The sequence below is a fragment of the Heptranchias perlo genome, chromosome 28, assembly GCF_035084215.1.
Source record: "Heptranchias perlo isolate sHepPer1 chromosome 28, sHepPer1.hap1, whole genome shotgun sequence".
NCBI classification, from domain to species: domain Eukaryota; kingdom Metazoa; phylum Chordata; class Chondrichthyes; order Hexanchiformes; family Hexanchidae; genus Heptranchias; species Heptranchias perlo.
Window position 1 is genome coordinate 2,790,007 of NC_090352.1, and position 19,489 is coordinate 2,809,495.

The following is a 19,489-nucleotide window of genomic DNA, read 5'->3' on the forward strand; positions in this document are numbered from 1 at the left end:
TGCACTCCCTTGTACAGCACTGTAGTGTGAGCCGAATTTACGTGCTCAGGTCCTGGAGTAGGGCTTGAACACACAACCTTCTGCTTACACCACATTGTACGTTTTCACAATGTATATCTGCATCCAGTTATTGATTTGAATAGGAATTTTACCCCACTTTCACAAATCATTTTTAGCTGAAATACAATAATTTATGTCCAGGGGTTCATTGTCCTGTTAGGTTCGCAGAGATTTAAAATAATCCTATCTCATGTAATTGGATCTTCTCCACTACAGTCAGTGGTCTCCAGGCCACATACTGATGCTCCCAAATCCCACTTCTATAATCCATGCCTTCATCACCGTGGCTCTAGATTTGCATTTTCCTGGCCTTCAGAGCCACGCTGTACTCAACAACCCTGGGATCACTTCCCCAGTTCATGGATTCAGTTACATTTAACTTTTCTTAAATCTAAAATAGACTGATCGTGCCCTTAGAATTGCATCACCAAAAGATAAAGACTTGCATTTATATAGCACCTATCACCACCTCATGACGTTCCAAAGCACTTTATAGCCAATTAAGTACTTTTTGAAGTGCTGTTTTAACACTGTTGTAACGTTGGAAATGTGCCCACAAACAGCAAAGTGATAATGACCAGAATAACCTGTTTTGGTGATGATGGTTGAGGGATAAATATTGACTAAGACACTGCACTTCTTCGAAATAGTGCCGTGGGATGTTTTAGGGCAGTCAGGGCATGTGTTTAACCCTCATCTGAAAGACTACATCTCTGAGAGTGCAGCACTCCCTCAGTACTGTACTGAAGTGTCAGCCTAGATTATATGCTCAAGTGCCTGGAGTGGGACTTGAACCCACAACCTTCTGACTCAGATGTGTGAGCTATCAATGAGCCATGGTTGACAGAGTACATAGCCATGATGATAGCAAAGTACTAAAATACCTGAAAGAGTTATTACTTAATATTTTGTCATCACCGAGGAACTTTTTGAGCCGCATTAATAATATGAAAATCATCTGTACTTTGTTTCCCTTAGTATTTGAGATTTATTTTACTAGAACTGGTTTTCGCTAGACTCGGTGAGCTTTGTGAAGCGTTCAACTTTGATCGGGAGTAAATGGCTAGTACACTGGAATTGTGTACTTGGATCTGATGTGCACACATCAGTAATGTTTTAGTTTCCAGGTAATCCTATTAGAGCAATGCTTACCATTAGAGCAATGCTTACCATCGCCATAGTTACTAATAAACCTAAGCACTGTCTGTGCAACAACAGAATTCTGGTGACCCACAAATTCTATCGAGTTTGTTTCATGTGCAGACTTGTCAAGCATATGGTGGCTTTTTAACCCATGAGGTTTCAAAATCAGAAATGAAACGTTATATTGGTGTTTTTCAGAGGAGCTGAAGCGGCAGAATGTTGCGTTGCAGTCGGCAGAAGGTGATGTTACTCGGCTGCAGGTCCGGCTCATAGAGGCAGATGCTGACATGGAGAATATAAAAGCAGTAGCAACAGTTTCCGAGACCACCAAACAGGAGGCAATTGATGACGTGAAGAAGCAATGGCAGGAAGAAGTTGCTTCGCTGCAAGCTATAATGAAAGGTAAAGAACAAAGTCCCTGTACCTTTTCTTTTTCCTGAGCAGGTTTTTATTTTCCTTTCCCTCTGAAATCGTTTAATGAGGCAGGGTTCTATGTGAGCTGGTCACCTCCCACATTCCGCCCATTATTCATGTGAGCTTTGACTGAATGTTAGTAAGAAAGAAAGAAGTTGTATTTATTTTAGCTCCTTTCGTGACCTGAGGAGGTTCCGAGTGTTTCACAGCCCATGGATCACTGTTGAAGTGCAATTACTGTTATGTAATCAAATGTGGCAGCCAATTTTCACACAGCTAAGCCTCGTAGCAAATGAGTGAATGACTGACATAATCTGCTTTGATGGTGTTGGATGAGGGAGAAATGCCATGCAGGACTCTGGGAGAGCTCCCTGCTCTTCTTCAAAAAGTGCCACGGGATCTTTAACACCCACCTGAAGAAGCAGAAAGGGCCTCAGTTTATCGGGGTGGGATGGGGTGAGTGTGTGAGAGAGAGAGAGGTATTAATGCTCGAGTGAGACGAGGCCAATTACAAACCAACAAACTGATTTATTTTACATGATGTACATGACTGAGCAGAATTCCATTACCACAGCGAGAGTTACCTATTTCCAGTTGCTCCTAATGAAATAATAAATAATGCAAACTGTATCTTTGATGTAGGATTTCCTTCACTTTACGAGTCAGTATTGCTGATACGACTAGTACTCATTTAGAAAATATTCTGATGGTTTCAAACTTTAATTTACTGCAGACTATTTTTTTTTAATTGGGAGGGAGAGCCAAAAGCTTAACCTCTACCCTCCACCTGGCTGAGGAGGTAGCCACATTGTCTGACCAGCTAAGACTCATGCAGTGCTCAATGAGTGAAATCAATCCAAAATTACAGGTGTGAATAACTCTAGGAGCTAATGAGCAGTCCCCATTATCTTAAACTAATGTGGTACGAGAGAAACACAATTTTGTTAACTACTTTGGTCCACGAGCTAATGAATCTAATCCACATTCCTAGAAGGCTTGCATGATGCTGATAAATTTTTTGGCCTGAATTTAACTTCATAGCAGCAACATTATATAAGTTAACCTAAAATCCCTGCTAGGCCAAATAGGAAAAAATCTCTCTATCTCTCACTGTCCTCGTGCCCTGGTCTCGTTGTTAATATATAGTTTAAATGAGTTTTCTGCATTATTAATAATAGTGGTTTGTGTAATTCTACATTGCTGCAGTTGGAGTAAATATTGAAAACCTCCATTTGAGATGTGACCATAACCCTTTTTTCCCCTTTGTGTGTTCCTTGTTTTAAAACAAAAAGTTAGTTAATTTTGTAACTGATGCCTTTTGAGCTGTATTCTTAACTCTTCTGCAGAGACAGTGAGAGAGCATGAGCTTCAGTTCCATCACCGTCTGGAACAGGAACGGGCGCAGTGGGGGCAGTACAAGGAAGCAGCGGAGCGCGAGTTAGCTGAACTAAGGAGGCATCTTTCTGAAAGACAAGAGGAGGACAACTTAGAGAATGACATGAAGAAAGTGAGTATGTTGAGCTATACCCAATTGTAAATCTTGAAATGATCTGAAGGATTTGCTGGTTGTCAATGATGTTGGGAATCGATGTTGAGTGGGAAATCTTAATGGAGTTTACTCTGGGTCATGCAGGACAATAAACAATGTGTTGGAAATATTGTTTTCGTTTCAGTTAGACAACTTCCAAATCATTTGGGCAGTGGGTTGAAATCTTTTATTGGCGATGATCTGAAGTGCATTTTGGAGCATTATATATTCGCTTATTAGATATCAAAGTAGAGGCAGTTGCACCTGTATTATATATTTATTTCAATGAACAGGCCCAGGAAGATGCTGAGAAGTTGCGATCAGTGGTGATGCCCATGGAGAAGGAGATAGCAGCTCTCAAAGTAAAGCTATCAACAAGTGAAGAAAAGATCAAAGAACTAGAAGCCTCAAAGGTGAGCCCTAAAAGGACTTGCACTGTACAATCATTGCCTACATAACAGTGACTACACTTCAAATTGGATTTGAAGCACACTGCAGATGTGAAATGTGCTATATAAATTCAAGTTTGTTTCTTTTGTGCACTGCTGACACTTTAATGCTCTCACTTGGAAGTGGAGTAAAGATTGTTCATTTCATTGGAGAGGGTGGTGGGGAAACTTTGAGACAGTAATCAGAGACAAAATTAATTGTCACTAGGAAAAATATGGGCTAATAAATGACAGTCAGCACCGACTTGTTAAAGGTAAATCATGTTTGACTAACTTGATTGAGTTCTTTGATGAAATACCGGAGAGGGTTGATGAGGGTAGTGCGGTGGTTGATGTGTATTTGGGCTTTTCAAAAAGCTCTTGATAAAGTACCGCATAATAGAATTGTTAGCAAAATTGAAGAACATGGGATTAAAGGAACAGTGGCAGCGTGGATACAAAAATTGACTGACCGAAAGCAGAGAGTTGCGGTGAACGGTTGTTTTTCAGACTGGAGGGAAGTATACAGTGGTGTTCCCCAGGGTCCAGTATTAGGACCACTGCTCTTTTTGATATATATTAATGACCTGGACTTGGGTATAGAGGGTATCATTTCAAAATTTGCAGATGAGACAAAACTCAAATGTAGTGAACAGTGAGGATGATAGTAACAGACTTCAGGAGGACATAGACAGACTGTTGAAATGGGCAGACACATGGGAGATGCAGTTTAATGCAGAGAAGTGCGAAGTGATGCTTTTTGGTAGGAAGAATGAGGAGAGGCAATATAAACTAAATGGTACAATTTTAAAGGGGGTGCAGGAACAGAGAGACCTGGGGAATGTATGTGCATAAACCTTTGAAGGCGGCAGGGTAAGTTGAGAAGACTTTTTTTTTTAAAAAAGCAGATGGAATCCTTGACTTTATTAATAGAGGCATAGAGTACAAAAACAAGGAAGTTATACTAAACCTTTATAAATCACTGGTTAGGCTTCAGCTGGAGTATTGTATCCAATTCGGGACACCATACTTTAGGAAGGATGTCAAGGCCTAAGGTGCAGAAGAGATTTACTAGAATTGTACTAGGGATGCAGGACTTCAATTATACGTGAGATTAGAGAAACTGGGGTTGTTCTCCTTAGAGAAGGACTAGGGGAAATTTAATAGAGCAGTTCAAAATTATGAGGGGTTTTGATAGAGTAGTTAAGGAACATAGGAACAGGAGTGGGCCATTCAGCCCCTCGTGCCTGCTCTGCCATTTGATAAGATCATGGCTGATCTGTGATCTAACTCCATATACCTGCCTTTGGCCCATATCCCTTAATACCTTTGGTTGCCAAAAAGCTATCTATCTCAGATTTAAATTTAGCAATTGAGCTAGTATCAATTGCCGTTTGCGGAAGAGAGTTCCAAACTTCTACCACCCTTTGTGTGCAGAAATGTTTTCTAATCTCACTCCTGAAAGGTCTGGCTCTAATTTTTAGACTGTGTCCCCTACTCCTAGAATCCCCAACCAGTGGAAATAGTTTCTCTCTATCCACCCTATCCGTCCCCCTTAATATCTTATAAACTTCGATCAGATCACCCCTTAACCTTCGAAACTCCAGAGAATCAACCCCAATTTGTGTAATCTCTCCTCGTAACTTAATCCTTGAAGTCCAGGTATCATTCTAGTAAACCTACGCTGCACTCCCTCCAAGGCCAATATGTCCTTCCGAAGGTGCGGTGCCCAGAACTGCTCACAGTACTCCAGGTGCGGTCTTGCCAGGGTTTTGTATAGCTGCAGCATAACTTCTGCCCCCTTGTACTCCAGTCTTCTAGATATAAAGGCCAGCATTCCATTAGCCTTATTGATTATTTTCTGCACCTGTTCATGACACTTCAATGATCTATGTACCTGTACCCCTAAGTCCCTTTGGACATCCACTGTTTTTAACTTTTTACCATTTAGAAAGTACCCTGTTCTATCCTTTTTTGATCCAAAGTGGATGACCTCACATTTGTCCACATTGAATTCCATCTGCCACAGTTTTGCCCATTCACCTAATCTATCAATATCCCTTTGTAATTTTATGTTTCCATCTACACTGCTTACAATGCCACCAACCTTTGTGTCATCGGCAAACTTAGATATGAGACTTTCTATGCCTTCATCTAAGTCGTTAATAAATATTGTGAATAATTGAGGCCTCAAGACAGATCCCTGCGGGACTCCACTAGTCACATCCTGCCAATGTGAATACTTACCCATTATCCCTACTCTCTGTCGCCTTTCGCTCAGCCAATTTCCTAACCAAGTCCGTACTTTTCCCTTGATACCATGGGCTTCTATCTTAGCTAACAGTCTCTTATGTGGGACCTTATCAAATGCCTTCTGGGAAGTCCATATAAATAACATCCATTGACATTCCCCTGTCCACTACTTTAGTCACCTCTTCAAAAAATTCAATCAGGTTTGTCAGGCACGACCTACCTTTCACAAATCCATGCTGGCTCTCTCTGATTAACTGAAAATTCTCGGTGTTCAGTCACCCTATCCTTAATTATAGACTCCAGCAATTTCCCCACAACAGATGTTAGGCTAACTGGTCTATAATTCCCCGGTTTCCCTCTCTCTCCTTTCTTAAAAAGCGGAGTGATATGTGCAATTTTCCAATCTAGAGGGACAGTTCCTGAATCTAGAGAACTTTGAAAGATTATAGTTAGGGCATCTGCAATGTGCTCACCTACTTCCTTCAAAACCCTGGGATGGAAACCATCTGGTCTTGGGGATTTGTCACTCTTTAGTGCTATTATTTTCTTCATTACTGTTGCTTTACTTATGTTAATTTTATCGATTCCCTGTCCCCGATTCAATATTAGTTTTCTTGGGATTTCCGGCATGCTATCCTCTTTTTCGACTGTAAATACTGACGCAAAGTAATTATTCAACGTGTCCGCCGTTTCCCCATTCTCAATGACAATATCCCCACTTTCAGTTTTTAAGGGGCCAACACTGCTCCTGACCACCCTCTTTTTCTAATATAACCATAAAAGTTCTTTGTATTGGTTTTGATATCCCTTGCAAGTTTCTTTTCATACTTTTTTTTTGTAGCCCTTACTATCTGTTTTGTGACCCTTTGTTGATCTTTGTATCTTTCCCATTCGCCAGGATCTGTGCCATTTTTTGCCTTTTTGTATGCCCTTTCCTTATGTCTTATACTGTCCCTTACCTCTTTAGTTGTCCATGGATAAGGAGAAACTGTTTCCACTGGCGGGAGGGTCGGTAACCAGAGGACACAGATTTAACATAATTGGCAAAAGACCCTGGGGGAAGATGAGAATTTTTTTTATGCAGCGCGTTATGATCTGGAATCCACTGCTTGAAAGAGTGGTGGAAGCAGATTCAATCGTAACTTTCAAAAGGGTATTGGATATGTACTTGAAGGGCTATGGGGAAAGAGCATGGGAGTGGGACTAATTGGATTGCTCTTTCAAAGAGCCAGCACAAGCACGACTGTGCTGAATGATTCTATGATAGGTGTTGATTTATTTGCATGGAGAACCTATTTTTCCCTATTACCACTATCTCTTATTCGCCCCCAACCTCATTTAAAAAAAAACCTTTGTAAATGTGCACTGCATTCGTTTGATTACCTGAATTAAAACGTCACAGGAAATAAAGGCTTAATACTTACCAAAATGCTTCCTACTTGTCCTCGGCATAACCCCCAGGGTCTTTTGCCAATTATGTTAAATCTGTGTCCTCTGGTTACCGACCCTCCCGCCAGTGGAAACAGTTTCTCCTTATCCATGGACAACTAAAGAGGTAAGGGACAGTATAAGACATAAGGAAAGGGCATATAAAAAGGGGAGGTGGGGTGGCTATGTTAATAAGGGAAGGAATCACTGTAATACAGAGAAATGATATTGGGACAAAGGATCAGGATAATGAAACAGTTTGGGTAGAGATAAGGAATAATAAGGGGAAAAAAACACTAGTGGGCGTAGTATATAGGCCTCCTAATAGTTGCAACTCTGCTGGAAGAAGTATTAATCAGGAAATAGTCAGGGCATGTAATAAGGGAACAGCTATAATTATGGGGGATTTTAACTATCATATTAACTGGACAAATCAAATTGGGCAGGGCAGCCTTGAAGAAGAGTTTATTGAGTGTATTAGGGATGGATTTCTTGAGCAGTATGTAACTGATCCTACTAGGGGGAAAGCAACCTTGGACCTGGTCCTGTGTAATGAGCCAGGGTTAATTAATAATGTCCTAGTTAAGGATCCCCTTGGAATGAGTGACCATAACATGGTTACATTCCATATCCAATTAGAGGGTGAGAAGGTTGGTTCTCAAACAAGCGTACTGAGCTTGAATAAAGGAGACTATGATGGTATGAGAGCGGAATTGATTAAAGTGGACTGGGAAAATAGATTAAAGGGTAAGACGGTACATGAGCAGTGGTGTACATTCAAGGAGTTATTTTACAACTTTCAAAAAATATATATTCCACTGAGGAAAAAAGGGTGTAAAAGAAATGACAGCCATCCGTGGCTAAGTAAAGAAATTAAGGACAGTATCCGACAAAAAAGAAGGACATATAAGGTAGCCAAACTTAATGGGAGGATAGAAGACTGGGAAGTCTTCAAAAGACAGCAAAAAGTAACTAAAGGATTGATTAAGAAAGGGAAGATAGATTATGAAAATAAATTAGCAAAAAATATAAAAACAGATAGCAAGAGTTTCTATAAGAAAAAGGGTGGCTAAGGCAAACGTAGGTCCCTTAGAGGATGAGACCGGGAAATTAATGGTGGGAAACATGGAAATAGCAAAAATGCTGAACAAATATTTTGTTTCAGTCTTTACGGTAGAGGACACTAAGAATATCCCAACACTGGACAAACAGGGGGCTCGAGGGGGGGGAGGAGCTAAATACGATTAAAATCACTAAGGAACTGGTACTCATTAAAATAATAGGACTCAAGGCGGATAAATCCCCTGGACCTGATGGCTTACATCCGAGGGTCTTGAGGGAAGTGGCAGTAGGGATTGTGGATGCTTTGGTAATAATTTTCCAAAATTCTGTGGACTTGGCAAAGGTCCCGGCAGATTGGAAAACTGCTAATGTAACACCCTTATTTAAAAAGGGTAGTAGGCAGAAGGCTGGAAATTATAGACCAGTTAGCCTAACATTTGTGGTGGGTAAAATTTTGGAATCTATTATCAAGGAGACAGTAGCGGAACATTTGGATAAACATAATTTAATAGGACAAAATCAGTATGGCTTTACGAAGGGGAAATCATGTCTGACAAATTTGCTTGAGTTCTTTGAGGACATAACGTGCAGGGTGGATAAAGGGGAACCAGTGGACGTAGTGTATTTAGACTTCCAGAAGGCATTCGACAAGGTGCCACATGAAAGATTATTGCTCAAGATAAAGAATCACTGGATTGGGGTTAATATTCTGGCATGGGTGGAGGATTGGTTATCTAACAGGAAGCAGAGAGTTGGGATAAACGGTTCATTCTCGGACTGGCAACCAGTAGCCAGTGGTGTTCCGCAGGGGTCGGTGCTGGGTCCCCAACTCTTTACAACCTATATTAATGATTTGGAGGAGGGGACCGAGTGTAACATATCAAAGTTTGCAGATGATACAAAGATGGGAGGGAAAGTAGAGAGTGAGGAGGACATAAACAACCTACAAGGGGATATAGACAGGCTGGGTGAGTGGGCGGAGATTTGGCAGATGCAATACAATATTGGAAAATGTGAGGTTATGCACTTTGGCAGGAAAAATCAGAGAGCAAGTTATTATCTTAATGGTGAGAAACTGGAAAGTACTGCAGTACAAAGGGATCTGGGGGTCCTTGTGCAAGAAAATCAAAAAGTTAGTATGCAGGTGCAGCAGGTGATCAAGAAAGCCAACGGAATGTTGGCTTTTATTGCTAGGGGGATAGAATATAAACACAGGGAGGTATTGCTGCAGTTATATAAGGTATTGGTGAGACCGCACCTGGAATACTGCATACAGTTTTGGTCTCCATACTTAAGAAAAGACATACTTACTCTCGAGGCAGTACAAAGAAGGTTCACTCGGTTAATCCCGGGGATGAGGGGGTGGACCTATGAGGAGAGGTTGAGTAGATTGGGACTCTACTCATTGGAGTTCAGAAGAATGAGAGGCGATCTTATTGAAACATGTAAGATTGTGAAGGGGCTTGATTGGGTGGATGCGGTAAGGATGTTCCCAAGGATGGGTGAAACTAGAACTGGGGTCATAATCTTAGAATAAGGGGCTGCTCTTTCAAAACTGAGATGAGGAGAAACTTCTTTACTCAGAGGGTGGTGGGTCTGTGGAATTTGCTGCCCCAGGAAGCTGTGGAAGCTACATCATTAAATAAATTTAAAACGGAAATCGACAGTTTCCTAGAAGTAAAGGGAATTAGGGGTTACGGGGAGCGGGCAGGAAATTGGACATGAATTTAGATTTGAGGTTAGGATCAGATCAACCATGATCTTATTGAATGGCGGAGCAGGCTCGAGGGGCCGATTGGCCTACTCCTGCTTCTATTTCTTATGTTCTAACCATCCCCAAATATACAAGCATTTTTTTTTAATGGGCAAGAAGCATGCAGTGATACAGGCTGGACATTTGTAATAGGACAGGATTAGCGAGATTTGTTTTTTCCAGCTGGACTGAAAAGTATTGCTGTAATTTAGAAACGACAAAGTAAAGTCTAGGTGAATGTTTTTGCTCGTATATAAAGAGATTGAGTTGGTTAATGTGCTCAGCAGGTTAAAGAGCTGAACCATTATCTCGAGACGGAGAAATCCTGCAGGACGGACCTGGAAATGTACGTTGCTGTTCTCAACACACAGAAAAGTGTGCTACAGGAAGATGCAGAGAAACTGCGCAAAGAGCTGCACGAAGGTAATCAGAGGAACGGAACTTTTAAATTAAAAAGCTACAAATTGTTGGACTGAAAATGTATCCTTGGGATTAGAGTGAAGTTAAAAAGAATCATTGATGCCTTGAAAATGACTAATGGGCATTTGAGAAAGCACTTCCAGATTTCAAAATTCAAAATTCCATTTCCCCCAATAATTTTAAGTTTATTTTGCAGCTCCCTTTTTATTTGATTTTTTTAGTCCACTCCAGCTTCCTTTCTGTCTCTCTCCCATCCCCAGGCCGTCGGGCACCCTGTCCCCGGTCTTTGTCAATGCTGTTCTGTAACTAGCAATGAGGAAAGGTGTCCTGGAGCAACTCGCCCCTTTTTGTGAGGGCGGGGGGAAGAGAGTAAGGCTTAAGGCCTTGATGGGGAGCTCACCATATAGCATTGCTAGCACAAGCCTGAGTCGTACGACTCCGAGGCACTACTCTTTCTCTGCTTGCCGTAGAAATTTCTTCAGTATCATCTAATTCATAATCTTTATTTGAATGCTTCAATATCTTCTCTCAAGTGTTACATTAGTTAAGACAAGATAAAAGTTAAACAGCTAAAGAAAGAGTTGGTATTGAACCCAGAAAGTTTATATATTGCAGCACATTTAAAGATGGTGGGCTGTTTTCAATTAATGACCGTTTACTTGGTTCTGAAATCTATTGCGAACCAGCAGTTTGTTTGCTGAGTTTGGTTTGTTTAAATGTTTCCGTCAGTGTGTCATCTTTTGGAGCAAGAGAGGCAGCAGCACAACCAGCTGAAACACACATGGCAACGGGCCAACGACCAATTCCTAGAATCCCAGCGGCTCCTGATGAGGGACATGCAGCGCATGGAGAATGTTCTCACTTCAGAGCAGCTTCGACAGGTTGAAGAGCTGAAAAGGAAGGATCAAGTATGAAAGACTTGAAATCTGTGATTTTAATGTTCACGTGAATGGCAAAAGGAACAAGGCAGATGAGGATCTGACTGTTTCTTAAGAAAATAATCAGTTTATGAAAGCATCTTGATTATCCTACTGTGATTCTGTGTTCTTAATCTTGTAAAGCAAGGTGCAGCAACTCTTTGTAAGAGCATAAACTAAAGGGTTTGGAATTTTTAATAAAACAGAATAGCAAAATACCGAAATGGCCTCAAGGTGGGGCCTGAGGGCCTTGAGCAAGTTGCTACCCTCAATTAAAAGTGAGTATCCCTGACATCATTTAAGCTCGCTATTGGAGAATCAATCTGTTGATTTGCTTTTAAGCGGTGTAATGGGACAGTCCAATGGTTGTGTTGGTGAAGGTAGAAAGCTGGAATTCCAATCACTTGAGCTGGTCTACCTCATTGGAATGAACTTTGTTTTACAAACATATGAAAAATGATGGACAGGAAAAGACCTACTGGACCATCCAGCCTGTGCCATATAGTTGTGATCTCTTGTGCATCTCAATGCAGACACTCCCTACAATACCCATAGCCATGTAATCTCCTGGGAGAGGTTAAAAAACAGATAAAAACCAAGGTCCAGCTCGCGCTTGCCTGTTCCAGAGGTCCACTATTCTCTGGGGAAAGAACCTCCTGACATTTAACTTAGATCTGGCCTTACATAACTTGATATTTTGACCCCTGGAGCTCCCTGATCTTTTCAGTTGAATACAATCTAATCCCTTCATCATCTTATCAACCTCGATTAAATCACCCTTAAGTCACGTTTCCCCAGCACTTTGAGTCTATTTGGTCTGCTAAAATGCTTTAAACTGGGAATTAATCTGGTGGCCCTCCTCTGTACCCTTTCCAAAGCCTCATTATCACCCACCATGTGAGAAGACCAAAATTGGACACAGTATTCTAACTGAGGCCTAACCAAGGTCTTGTACAGGGACAGGTTATGTTTGTCAGCAAGATCACTCCAGGGAAGCCTCCCCCAATGAGTAGATGAGCCATACGGACCAAGGAGGTCCTAGCCATCAGTCGAGGTGTGTGCTGTTTGCTGATGTCAGCCAGGGTGGTGAGAGGGACGCTACAGAGAGCCTCAGTGCCCTAGTTGGGGATTGGAGAGGGAAGTTAACCAGGGCTTATGTTCTTAACTGTTATCCAGCAACCTTGCTGGAAGTGCATTGTGTGGAAGGCGTGAGGACAGGCTGTGATGGCCATGCAGTTGAATAATCTGTTGATGCTCACCGTTGAGGCTCCCTTATAACTGATGGCCACTTGGGTGAGATACCAGAGTGTCCATGGAACCATCGCCCAGAAAGGAGTTAATTTCTTCAGGACAGGGACAGAAATTGATAGAGATAATCCATTTAGTATAAGTAGGACACTACATCTCGGGTTTGTTGGGCAGGAGTGGGAGAGAAGAGTAACGTGGGAGGAAAAACAATATCGGCTGACTCAGTTCACACTTTAATTGGATTTACATTAATGGATCAGTGACATGAACTGAAACCATGTCAATAAGTCTGCATCACTACCTCTGCATTCTCCTGGCTGAAGTGGGGTGTGTGCTGAGCATTCTGTGATTCATTGGATAGAGGACAGAGCAGTTCTTGTTTATGCATAGTTGTCAGTTGGCAGGGGATGCTTCTTTGCACTCGCATAAGGACACTTCAAAATAGTTCATACCTTAATCCGAACCATCCTCTGATTTTATGCATGTTCTAAATTTCTAGCACATTTTAAAATGAAGTTGCATTACAGGAAAGCAAACAAATGCGTTACAGATTTGTCAAGCCATAAAATTACTTGGAAACCTTTTAGAAGGAAAAAAAACAAATCAGTTCTGTTTCCTTGAATTGTTAATGGTGCCGATTTCTCTTTGTCTGTTGTGAGTGTCAGTCTAGTTCAGTGTGAACATGAATGCAGAGTTGAAAGCTGCACTCTAATTCAGCTACTGTTGTAGCAGTCGTGCTCAGGTAGAAGCTCAAATTGTACGCTGGTGCAGTTGCTTTTGTGAGCTATGTTCTTGAGTGTAAGGGAGTTCTGCATCATTCTGCTAACATAAAAGGGAACCCAAAAATCTTTTATAATCGTATAAATAGTAAAAGGGTAGTCAAAGGAAGGGTGGGACTGATTAGGGACAAAAAAGGAGATCTTGTGGAGGCAGAAGGCATGACCGAGGTACTAAAGGAATACTTTGCATCTGTCTTCACTAGAGAAGAGGATGCTGCCATTGTAGCAGTAAAGGAGGAGGTAGTAGCGATATTGGATAGGATAAAAATAGATAACGTGGTTCTTAAGATTGGCAATACACAAATTAGAAAAGTCAAATGGGATGCATCCTAGGTTAGTGAGGAAAGTAATTGCAGACGCTCTGGCCGCAATCTTCCCATCCTTCTTAGATATGTGGACGGGGCCAGAGGACTGGAGGATTGCAAATGTTACACCCTGTTCAAAAAAGGGGAGAGGGATAAACCCGGCAATTACAGGCCAGTCAGTCTAACGTACTGCAGTGATGGGGAAACTTAGAGACAATAATCAGAGACAAAATTATTTGGTACTTGGAAAAACATGGGCTAATAAATGAAAGTTAGCATGGATTTGTTAAAGAAAAATCGTGTTTGACTGACTTGATTGAGTCCTTTGATGCAGTAACGGAGAGGGTTGATGAGGATAGTGTGGTTAATTGTTGTATATATGGATTTTCAAAAGACATTTGATAAAGTACCACATAATAGGCTTGTTAGCAAAATTAAAGCTCATGGGATTAAAGGGACAGTGGCAGCATGAATACAAAATTGGCTAGGGGGCAGAAAGCAGAGAGTAGTGGTGAAGAGTTGTTTTTCAGACTGGAGGGAAGTATACAGTGGTGTTCCCCAGGGGTCAGTATTAGGACCACTGCTCTTTTTGATATATTAGTGACCTGGACTTGGGTATACAGGATATAATTTCAAAGTTTGCAGATGACACGAAACTTGGAAATGTAATAAACAATGTGGAGGATAGTAACAGACTTCAGGAGGACACAGACAGACTGGTGAAATGGGCAGATACATGGCAGATGAAATTTAACAGAGAAGTGGGAAGAATGAGAAGAGGCAATATAAACTAAATGGTACAATTTTAAAAGGAGTGCAAGAACAGAGAGACCTGGGGGTGCACATACACAAATCTTTGAAGGTGGCAGGATAAGTTGAGAAGGCTGTTAAAGCATTTGGAATTCTGGGCTTTATTAATAGAGGCATAGAGTACAAAAACAAGAATGTTATACTAAACCTTTATAAAACACTGGCTAGGTCTCAGCTGGTGTATTGAATTCAATTATGGGCACCACACTTTAGGAAGGATGTCAAGGCCTTGGAGAGGGTACAGAAGAGATTTACTAGAATGGTACCAGGGATGAGGGAATTCAGTTATTTGGGGAGATTGGAGAAGCTGGGGTTGTTCTCCTTAGAACAGAGGTGGTTAAGGGGAGATTTGATAGAGGTGTTCAAGATTATGAACGGTTTTGATAGAGTAAATAAGGAGAAACTGTTTCCAGTGGCAGAAGTGTCGGTAACCAGAGGACACAGATTTAAGGTGATCAGCAAAAGAGCCAGAGGCCACGTGAGGAAACCTTTTTTATGCAGAGAGTTGTTATGATCTGGAATGCACTGGCTGAAAGGGTGGTGGAAGCAAATTCAATAATAACTTTCAAAAGGGAATTAGATAAATACTTGAAGGGGAAAATTTATAGGACTATGGGGAAAATTTATAGGGCTATGGGGAAAGAGCAGGGGAATGGGACTAATTGAATAACTCTTTCAATGAGCAGGCACAGGCATCATGGGCTGAATGGTCTCCTGTGCTGTACCTACTACAAAACTATGATGATTACTGGTTAGCAGCTGCAAAGTGGAAATGTGTTCACCGGCTGTGACCATGATAAAAGCGTCTTGTGAACATACTGTTTTGAAGTAAGTATTCCTATTTCAGGCAGATGATGAACAGCGGAATCTCAACAAAGTCAAGGAGAGGCATCATGCAGAGAGTGAGGAAGAAGGATCAGTAATGAGCTCCCAGTCACGTTTGGAGTCTCCTGCCAAATCTCTCAACACGTTACCTAGCGAAGAGGTCAGTTCTGTAACAAATCTACAATGATGGCTTTGTAGCATTTTAGGGCATTTCAAGGTGACTCTGACCGTATTATCATTTAAATCATTGGTGAATGGGAGTTCCTCCAAAACCTCAGTGGGTGTATGCACCACATGGTGAGATGTGGATTCATACAGGCCATGAAGGTACCAGCTCAGTCCCTGTTGTGTGTTAAGTTAGCTGAAGTTGGCTAGAGCTACAATGAGAGTACTGAAATCAGGCTGTGTCCCCCGATTAGGGCGGAAAGTATGTCAGATTTTCCTCTCATCATGCAGGGTTCCTGATCCCTGTCCGTTAATTCTGCCTGAAAAGGCACATGTTGATGTTCGTTGAGGGCAGAATTAGGTCAGTCATGGTGCCAGCCACGATACCTGCCGTGGCCCAACAGTCTAAGCTGAGTTGAAGAATGTCTATTTAGGCTGAGATACCAGAGGGCTCCCATTAGCTGCGGATCCATGGCCCATCACACCATTATCTTCAGTGGGAGAGCCGAGATAGGAAAGAAAGAACTTGCATTCCTATCGCATCTTTTACGAATCCAGGACTTCACAGCCAATTAAGTACTTTTGAAGTGTAGGAAATGCAGCAGACGATTTGCGCACAGCAAGGTCCCACTTACAGCAACGAGAAAATGACCAGATAATCTGTTTTATTAGTGATGGTTGAAGGATAAATATTGGGCAGGACACCATGGAGAACTCCCCTGAGCTTTGAATAGTGCCATGATACATAATACATCCGTCTGAGAGGGCAAATGGGGCCCCGGTTTAACGTCTCATCCAAAAGACGGTACCTCTGACCGTGCAGCACTCCCTCAGTACTGCACTGGAGTGTCAGCCTCGATTTTGTGCTCAAGTCTATGGAGTGGGACTTGAATCCACAACCTTCTGATTCAGAGGTGTGAGTGCTGCCACTGAGCCAAGCCAACACACTTTATATGTTAGGTAAGATGGATATGATATCTCCTGAGCAATTGTAGATATTGTCCACCAAATTGACACTGTAGGAATGACAAACGGCAAGATGCTGTGGAAATGCCATTAGTGTCAGTTAGAAATAATACTGTTTGAGATTTAGAGCTTTTCACATTTTTTTTTCTTTCTAGATTTGTGGAAATAGCATCCACGGGTCTGTACACTCCTTGGATTCTGATCTGTCGGCACCGATTGCAGGTCCTGCTTCTAAACAAGACAGTGAGCCATTTCGAGAGGGCTTACGGAGAGTACAGTCCACTGACAGTCTGGGCACCTCAGGCTCCTTGCAGTCAAAGAGCTTGGGCTACGGACACAAGGCAAAATCGGCAGGAAATCTGGATGAGTCAGACTTTGGGCCATTAGTCGGAGCTGACTCTGCTTCTGAGAACTTTGATTCAGTCTCAGTTGGCTCTTTCCAGATGTCTGGTTCCTTCATACTGACCAAAGATCAAGAAAAAGCGATTAAAGCACTCACACCAGAGCAAGAGGAGACTGCTTCTCTTTTGTCGAGTCTTACACAGGGAGTGGATCGTGCATACCTTGCTCCCAGTGGGTACAGAATGGTCAGTGAGAAAGAATGGAATTTGCTACAAAAGGAAGTGAGTACTTTGAACACAAAACTTTTACTTGGACAGCTGTCAAATATTCTAAAGAACAGTGGCTCCATGTTTACTTTATATTACATTTGCAAGTTTGATGTGAAGTCTTTTTAAATGTTCTCAAACTTATTGGTTTGTTTCCTTGAGCTTAAAACTACTAAAAAGAAGCAGCTGAATTCAGAACAAAGCCTCTGTGTAAACACTGCTGACTGATAACTGTTGTATTGACTGTTACCATTTGACCTTTTCCCCAACCCTATAACCTTATGGACAAAGCAAAAAGGCAGTTTCTGTAAGTTGACCCATATCTCCTGCAAACTGAAACTTGCAACCTTACGCGTGACTTGAATGGGATAGCCGCAAGACTAGCCATTACCACTGTTATCCTGTTCACTCTGAAAATAATTTACAAATGAAATAGCTACACAGAAGCAGTAGACCCCACAGTATATAACTTGGAGTACAACGCTTATCTTGCACAATACTTAAACCGTTCCAAAAAACGAGAGCATCCAAAATCACTGTGGTTCTTTCCCAAATCCTTTTGACAGGATCTCTACCAAACCGTTGTGAGCAACGATCCCCTATTCACCACCTCAACTGGAAATAGCCAATCAAAGCAGGGAACTGACGTCCTCGGGGAATCCTCTCTCACTCACTCCCTCCTTCCTAGCTTTCCTGGTTTTCCAGGATTCCACAGGCAGGTTTTCTCTTAAGATCAGATTCTTCACAACAGGCAGGTTATCAGCTTCGAGACTGATTGAGTTCTTGTGAATTAGCTCTGGAGAACATTTCAAATCAACATTTCAAAGACATGTTCTGTTGTAGTTCATTTTTGAATATATGCAACATCATCACTGCAGGTCACATGGCCTGTGTGGAAATATGGATAACATTAGACAGTTTCATGTATTATTTTTATCCCCACAAAGAAAGGATAACTTTTTTTAAAAAACAAAAAGCTGCCCAAAAACAATTTTTAAATCGTATTGGTCTATCTTTTTTGTAAAAAAAAACACACACATTTTCCTGTTGGAAGCATGCTGGAGCTGTGCTTCCTTCAGTGACATTTATTAAAAATACTGGCATTAGGAATTCAGTCACTTATTTAAAATAAAATGTCATTATAATTAAAAGAAGAATCTATTCCTAAATGCTAAGTATACCAAAAATTAATGCAACTAAATACATTGGGTGTCGATTTAAATACCTTCTAGGTACAGTACGAAACTGACTAAGCAGGCCTAGCAGCCAAGAACTGTTGATGTTGTATTTGACGTTTCAATAATTGTATAATAGCAGTGTAGTACTGGAGTGAGTAGTATTTCCGGTAATGGAGTATCCTCAGTCAGTCTTCCTGAAAAGTGCCAAATTCTGCAGCTTGAGATGTAAGAATGATCTTTCATATGCAAACGGTATATATTTACAGTTTACCCTCGATGGTTTATATCTCCACAGAATCACCAGGAATTTTGTCCCTACTCCTCCTCCTTTCTCCCCTCCCCCCGAAAAATAAAACTTTGGGACAAGAGGCGTTCATTTTTGTACATGAGCTGCCCTGTTTTGCATTCTCTACTCAATTAGTGTGACTTGAAGTCAATATCGACTCCATTAAAGGACAGCTCACTGCTGTTAATGATTTCCTTTGTATAAATTAAATAATCTATTTGAAGGGTTAGGATTTTACTGCACAAATTTTCTGAACCAAGCATCTTGATGTAGCGAGGTGGAGCTCCACCAAGGTAAGGGTGCAGGGTTAGTGTCAGCAATTCTCCACTCAGTGAGTTATTGAACTCTGTAGTGCTGTTAATGAGAGATAATGGGCAGACGCCAGGTGCTGCCCAAGGGGGAGGGGAATGAGGAGAAAATCAAAGGATTATTGCCCTGGGCTACTTTTGGACTTGTCCTATTAGCTGGCTCTCAGGATATTAGTGGAAAGGCTAGCACCTCAGTGGCCTGTTTCCTGAGCTTGGAAGACAGATGATATAAGGACGCATGGGAAAAGAAGATAAAAATAACTTTCTCCAAGGTGAATCCATCTTTCTGAAAGGGAATCAGCAAAAAAAAATGTACACAATTGCTGAAGTCTAAAATAAGTGTGGTTCAGTGCTGGTATTTATATGCTGTGCTGTTTACTTTCTGCCCTTATTTCATTGTGTACTATTTCCCTGCAGGTGCAGAATGCTGGAAACAAGCTGGGTCGCCGCTGTGACATGTGCTCTAATTACGAGAAGCAACTCCAAGGAATCCAAGTGCAGGAGGCAGAGACCCGGGATCAGGTGAGACTGACTGTTATAGGGTATTTAACTAGTTCTCCACAACTCCAACAAAATCTCTTACTGTGTTTCTGCTCCTCATCCAA

General features: G+C 41.5%; 1 protein-coding gene across 2 annotated transcripts in view; it reads left to right on the plus strand.

Annotated features, from left to right (window-relative positions):
* Positions 1–19,489, plus strand: part of rabep1 (rabaptin, RAB GTPase binding effector protein 1) — a 124,919-nt gene that overhangs the window by 46,320 nt on the left and 59,110 nt on the right. Inside the window, exons 3-10 of one of the 2 annotated variants that reach the window (XM_068007915.1) lie at positions 1,402–1,605; positions 2,964–3,124; positions 3,439–3,558; positions 10,354–10,492; positions 11,219–11,397; positions 15,396–15,533; positions 16,660–17,127; positions 19,302–19,406. In XM_068007915.1, coding sequence (XP_067864016.1) covers positions 1,402–1,605; positions 2,964–3,124; positions 3,439–3,558; positions 10,354–10,492; positions 11,219–11,397; positions 15,396–15,533; positions 16,660–17,127; positions 19,302–19,406 — 1,514 coding nt within the window. The remainder of the gene's footprint in view (positions 1–1,401; positions 1,606–2,963; positions 3,125–3,438; positions 3,559–10,353; positions 10,493–11,218; positions 11,398–15,395; positions 15,534–16,659; positions 17,128–19,301; positions 19,407–19,489) is intronic. The other variant, XM_068007917.1, reaches the window with a different exon arrangement.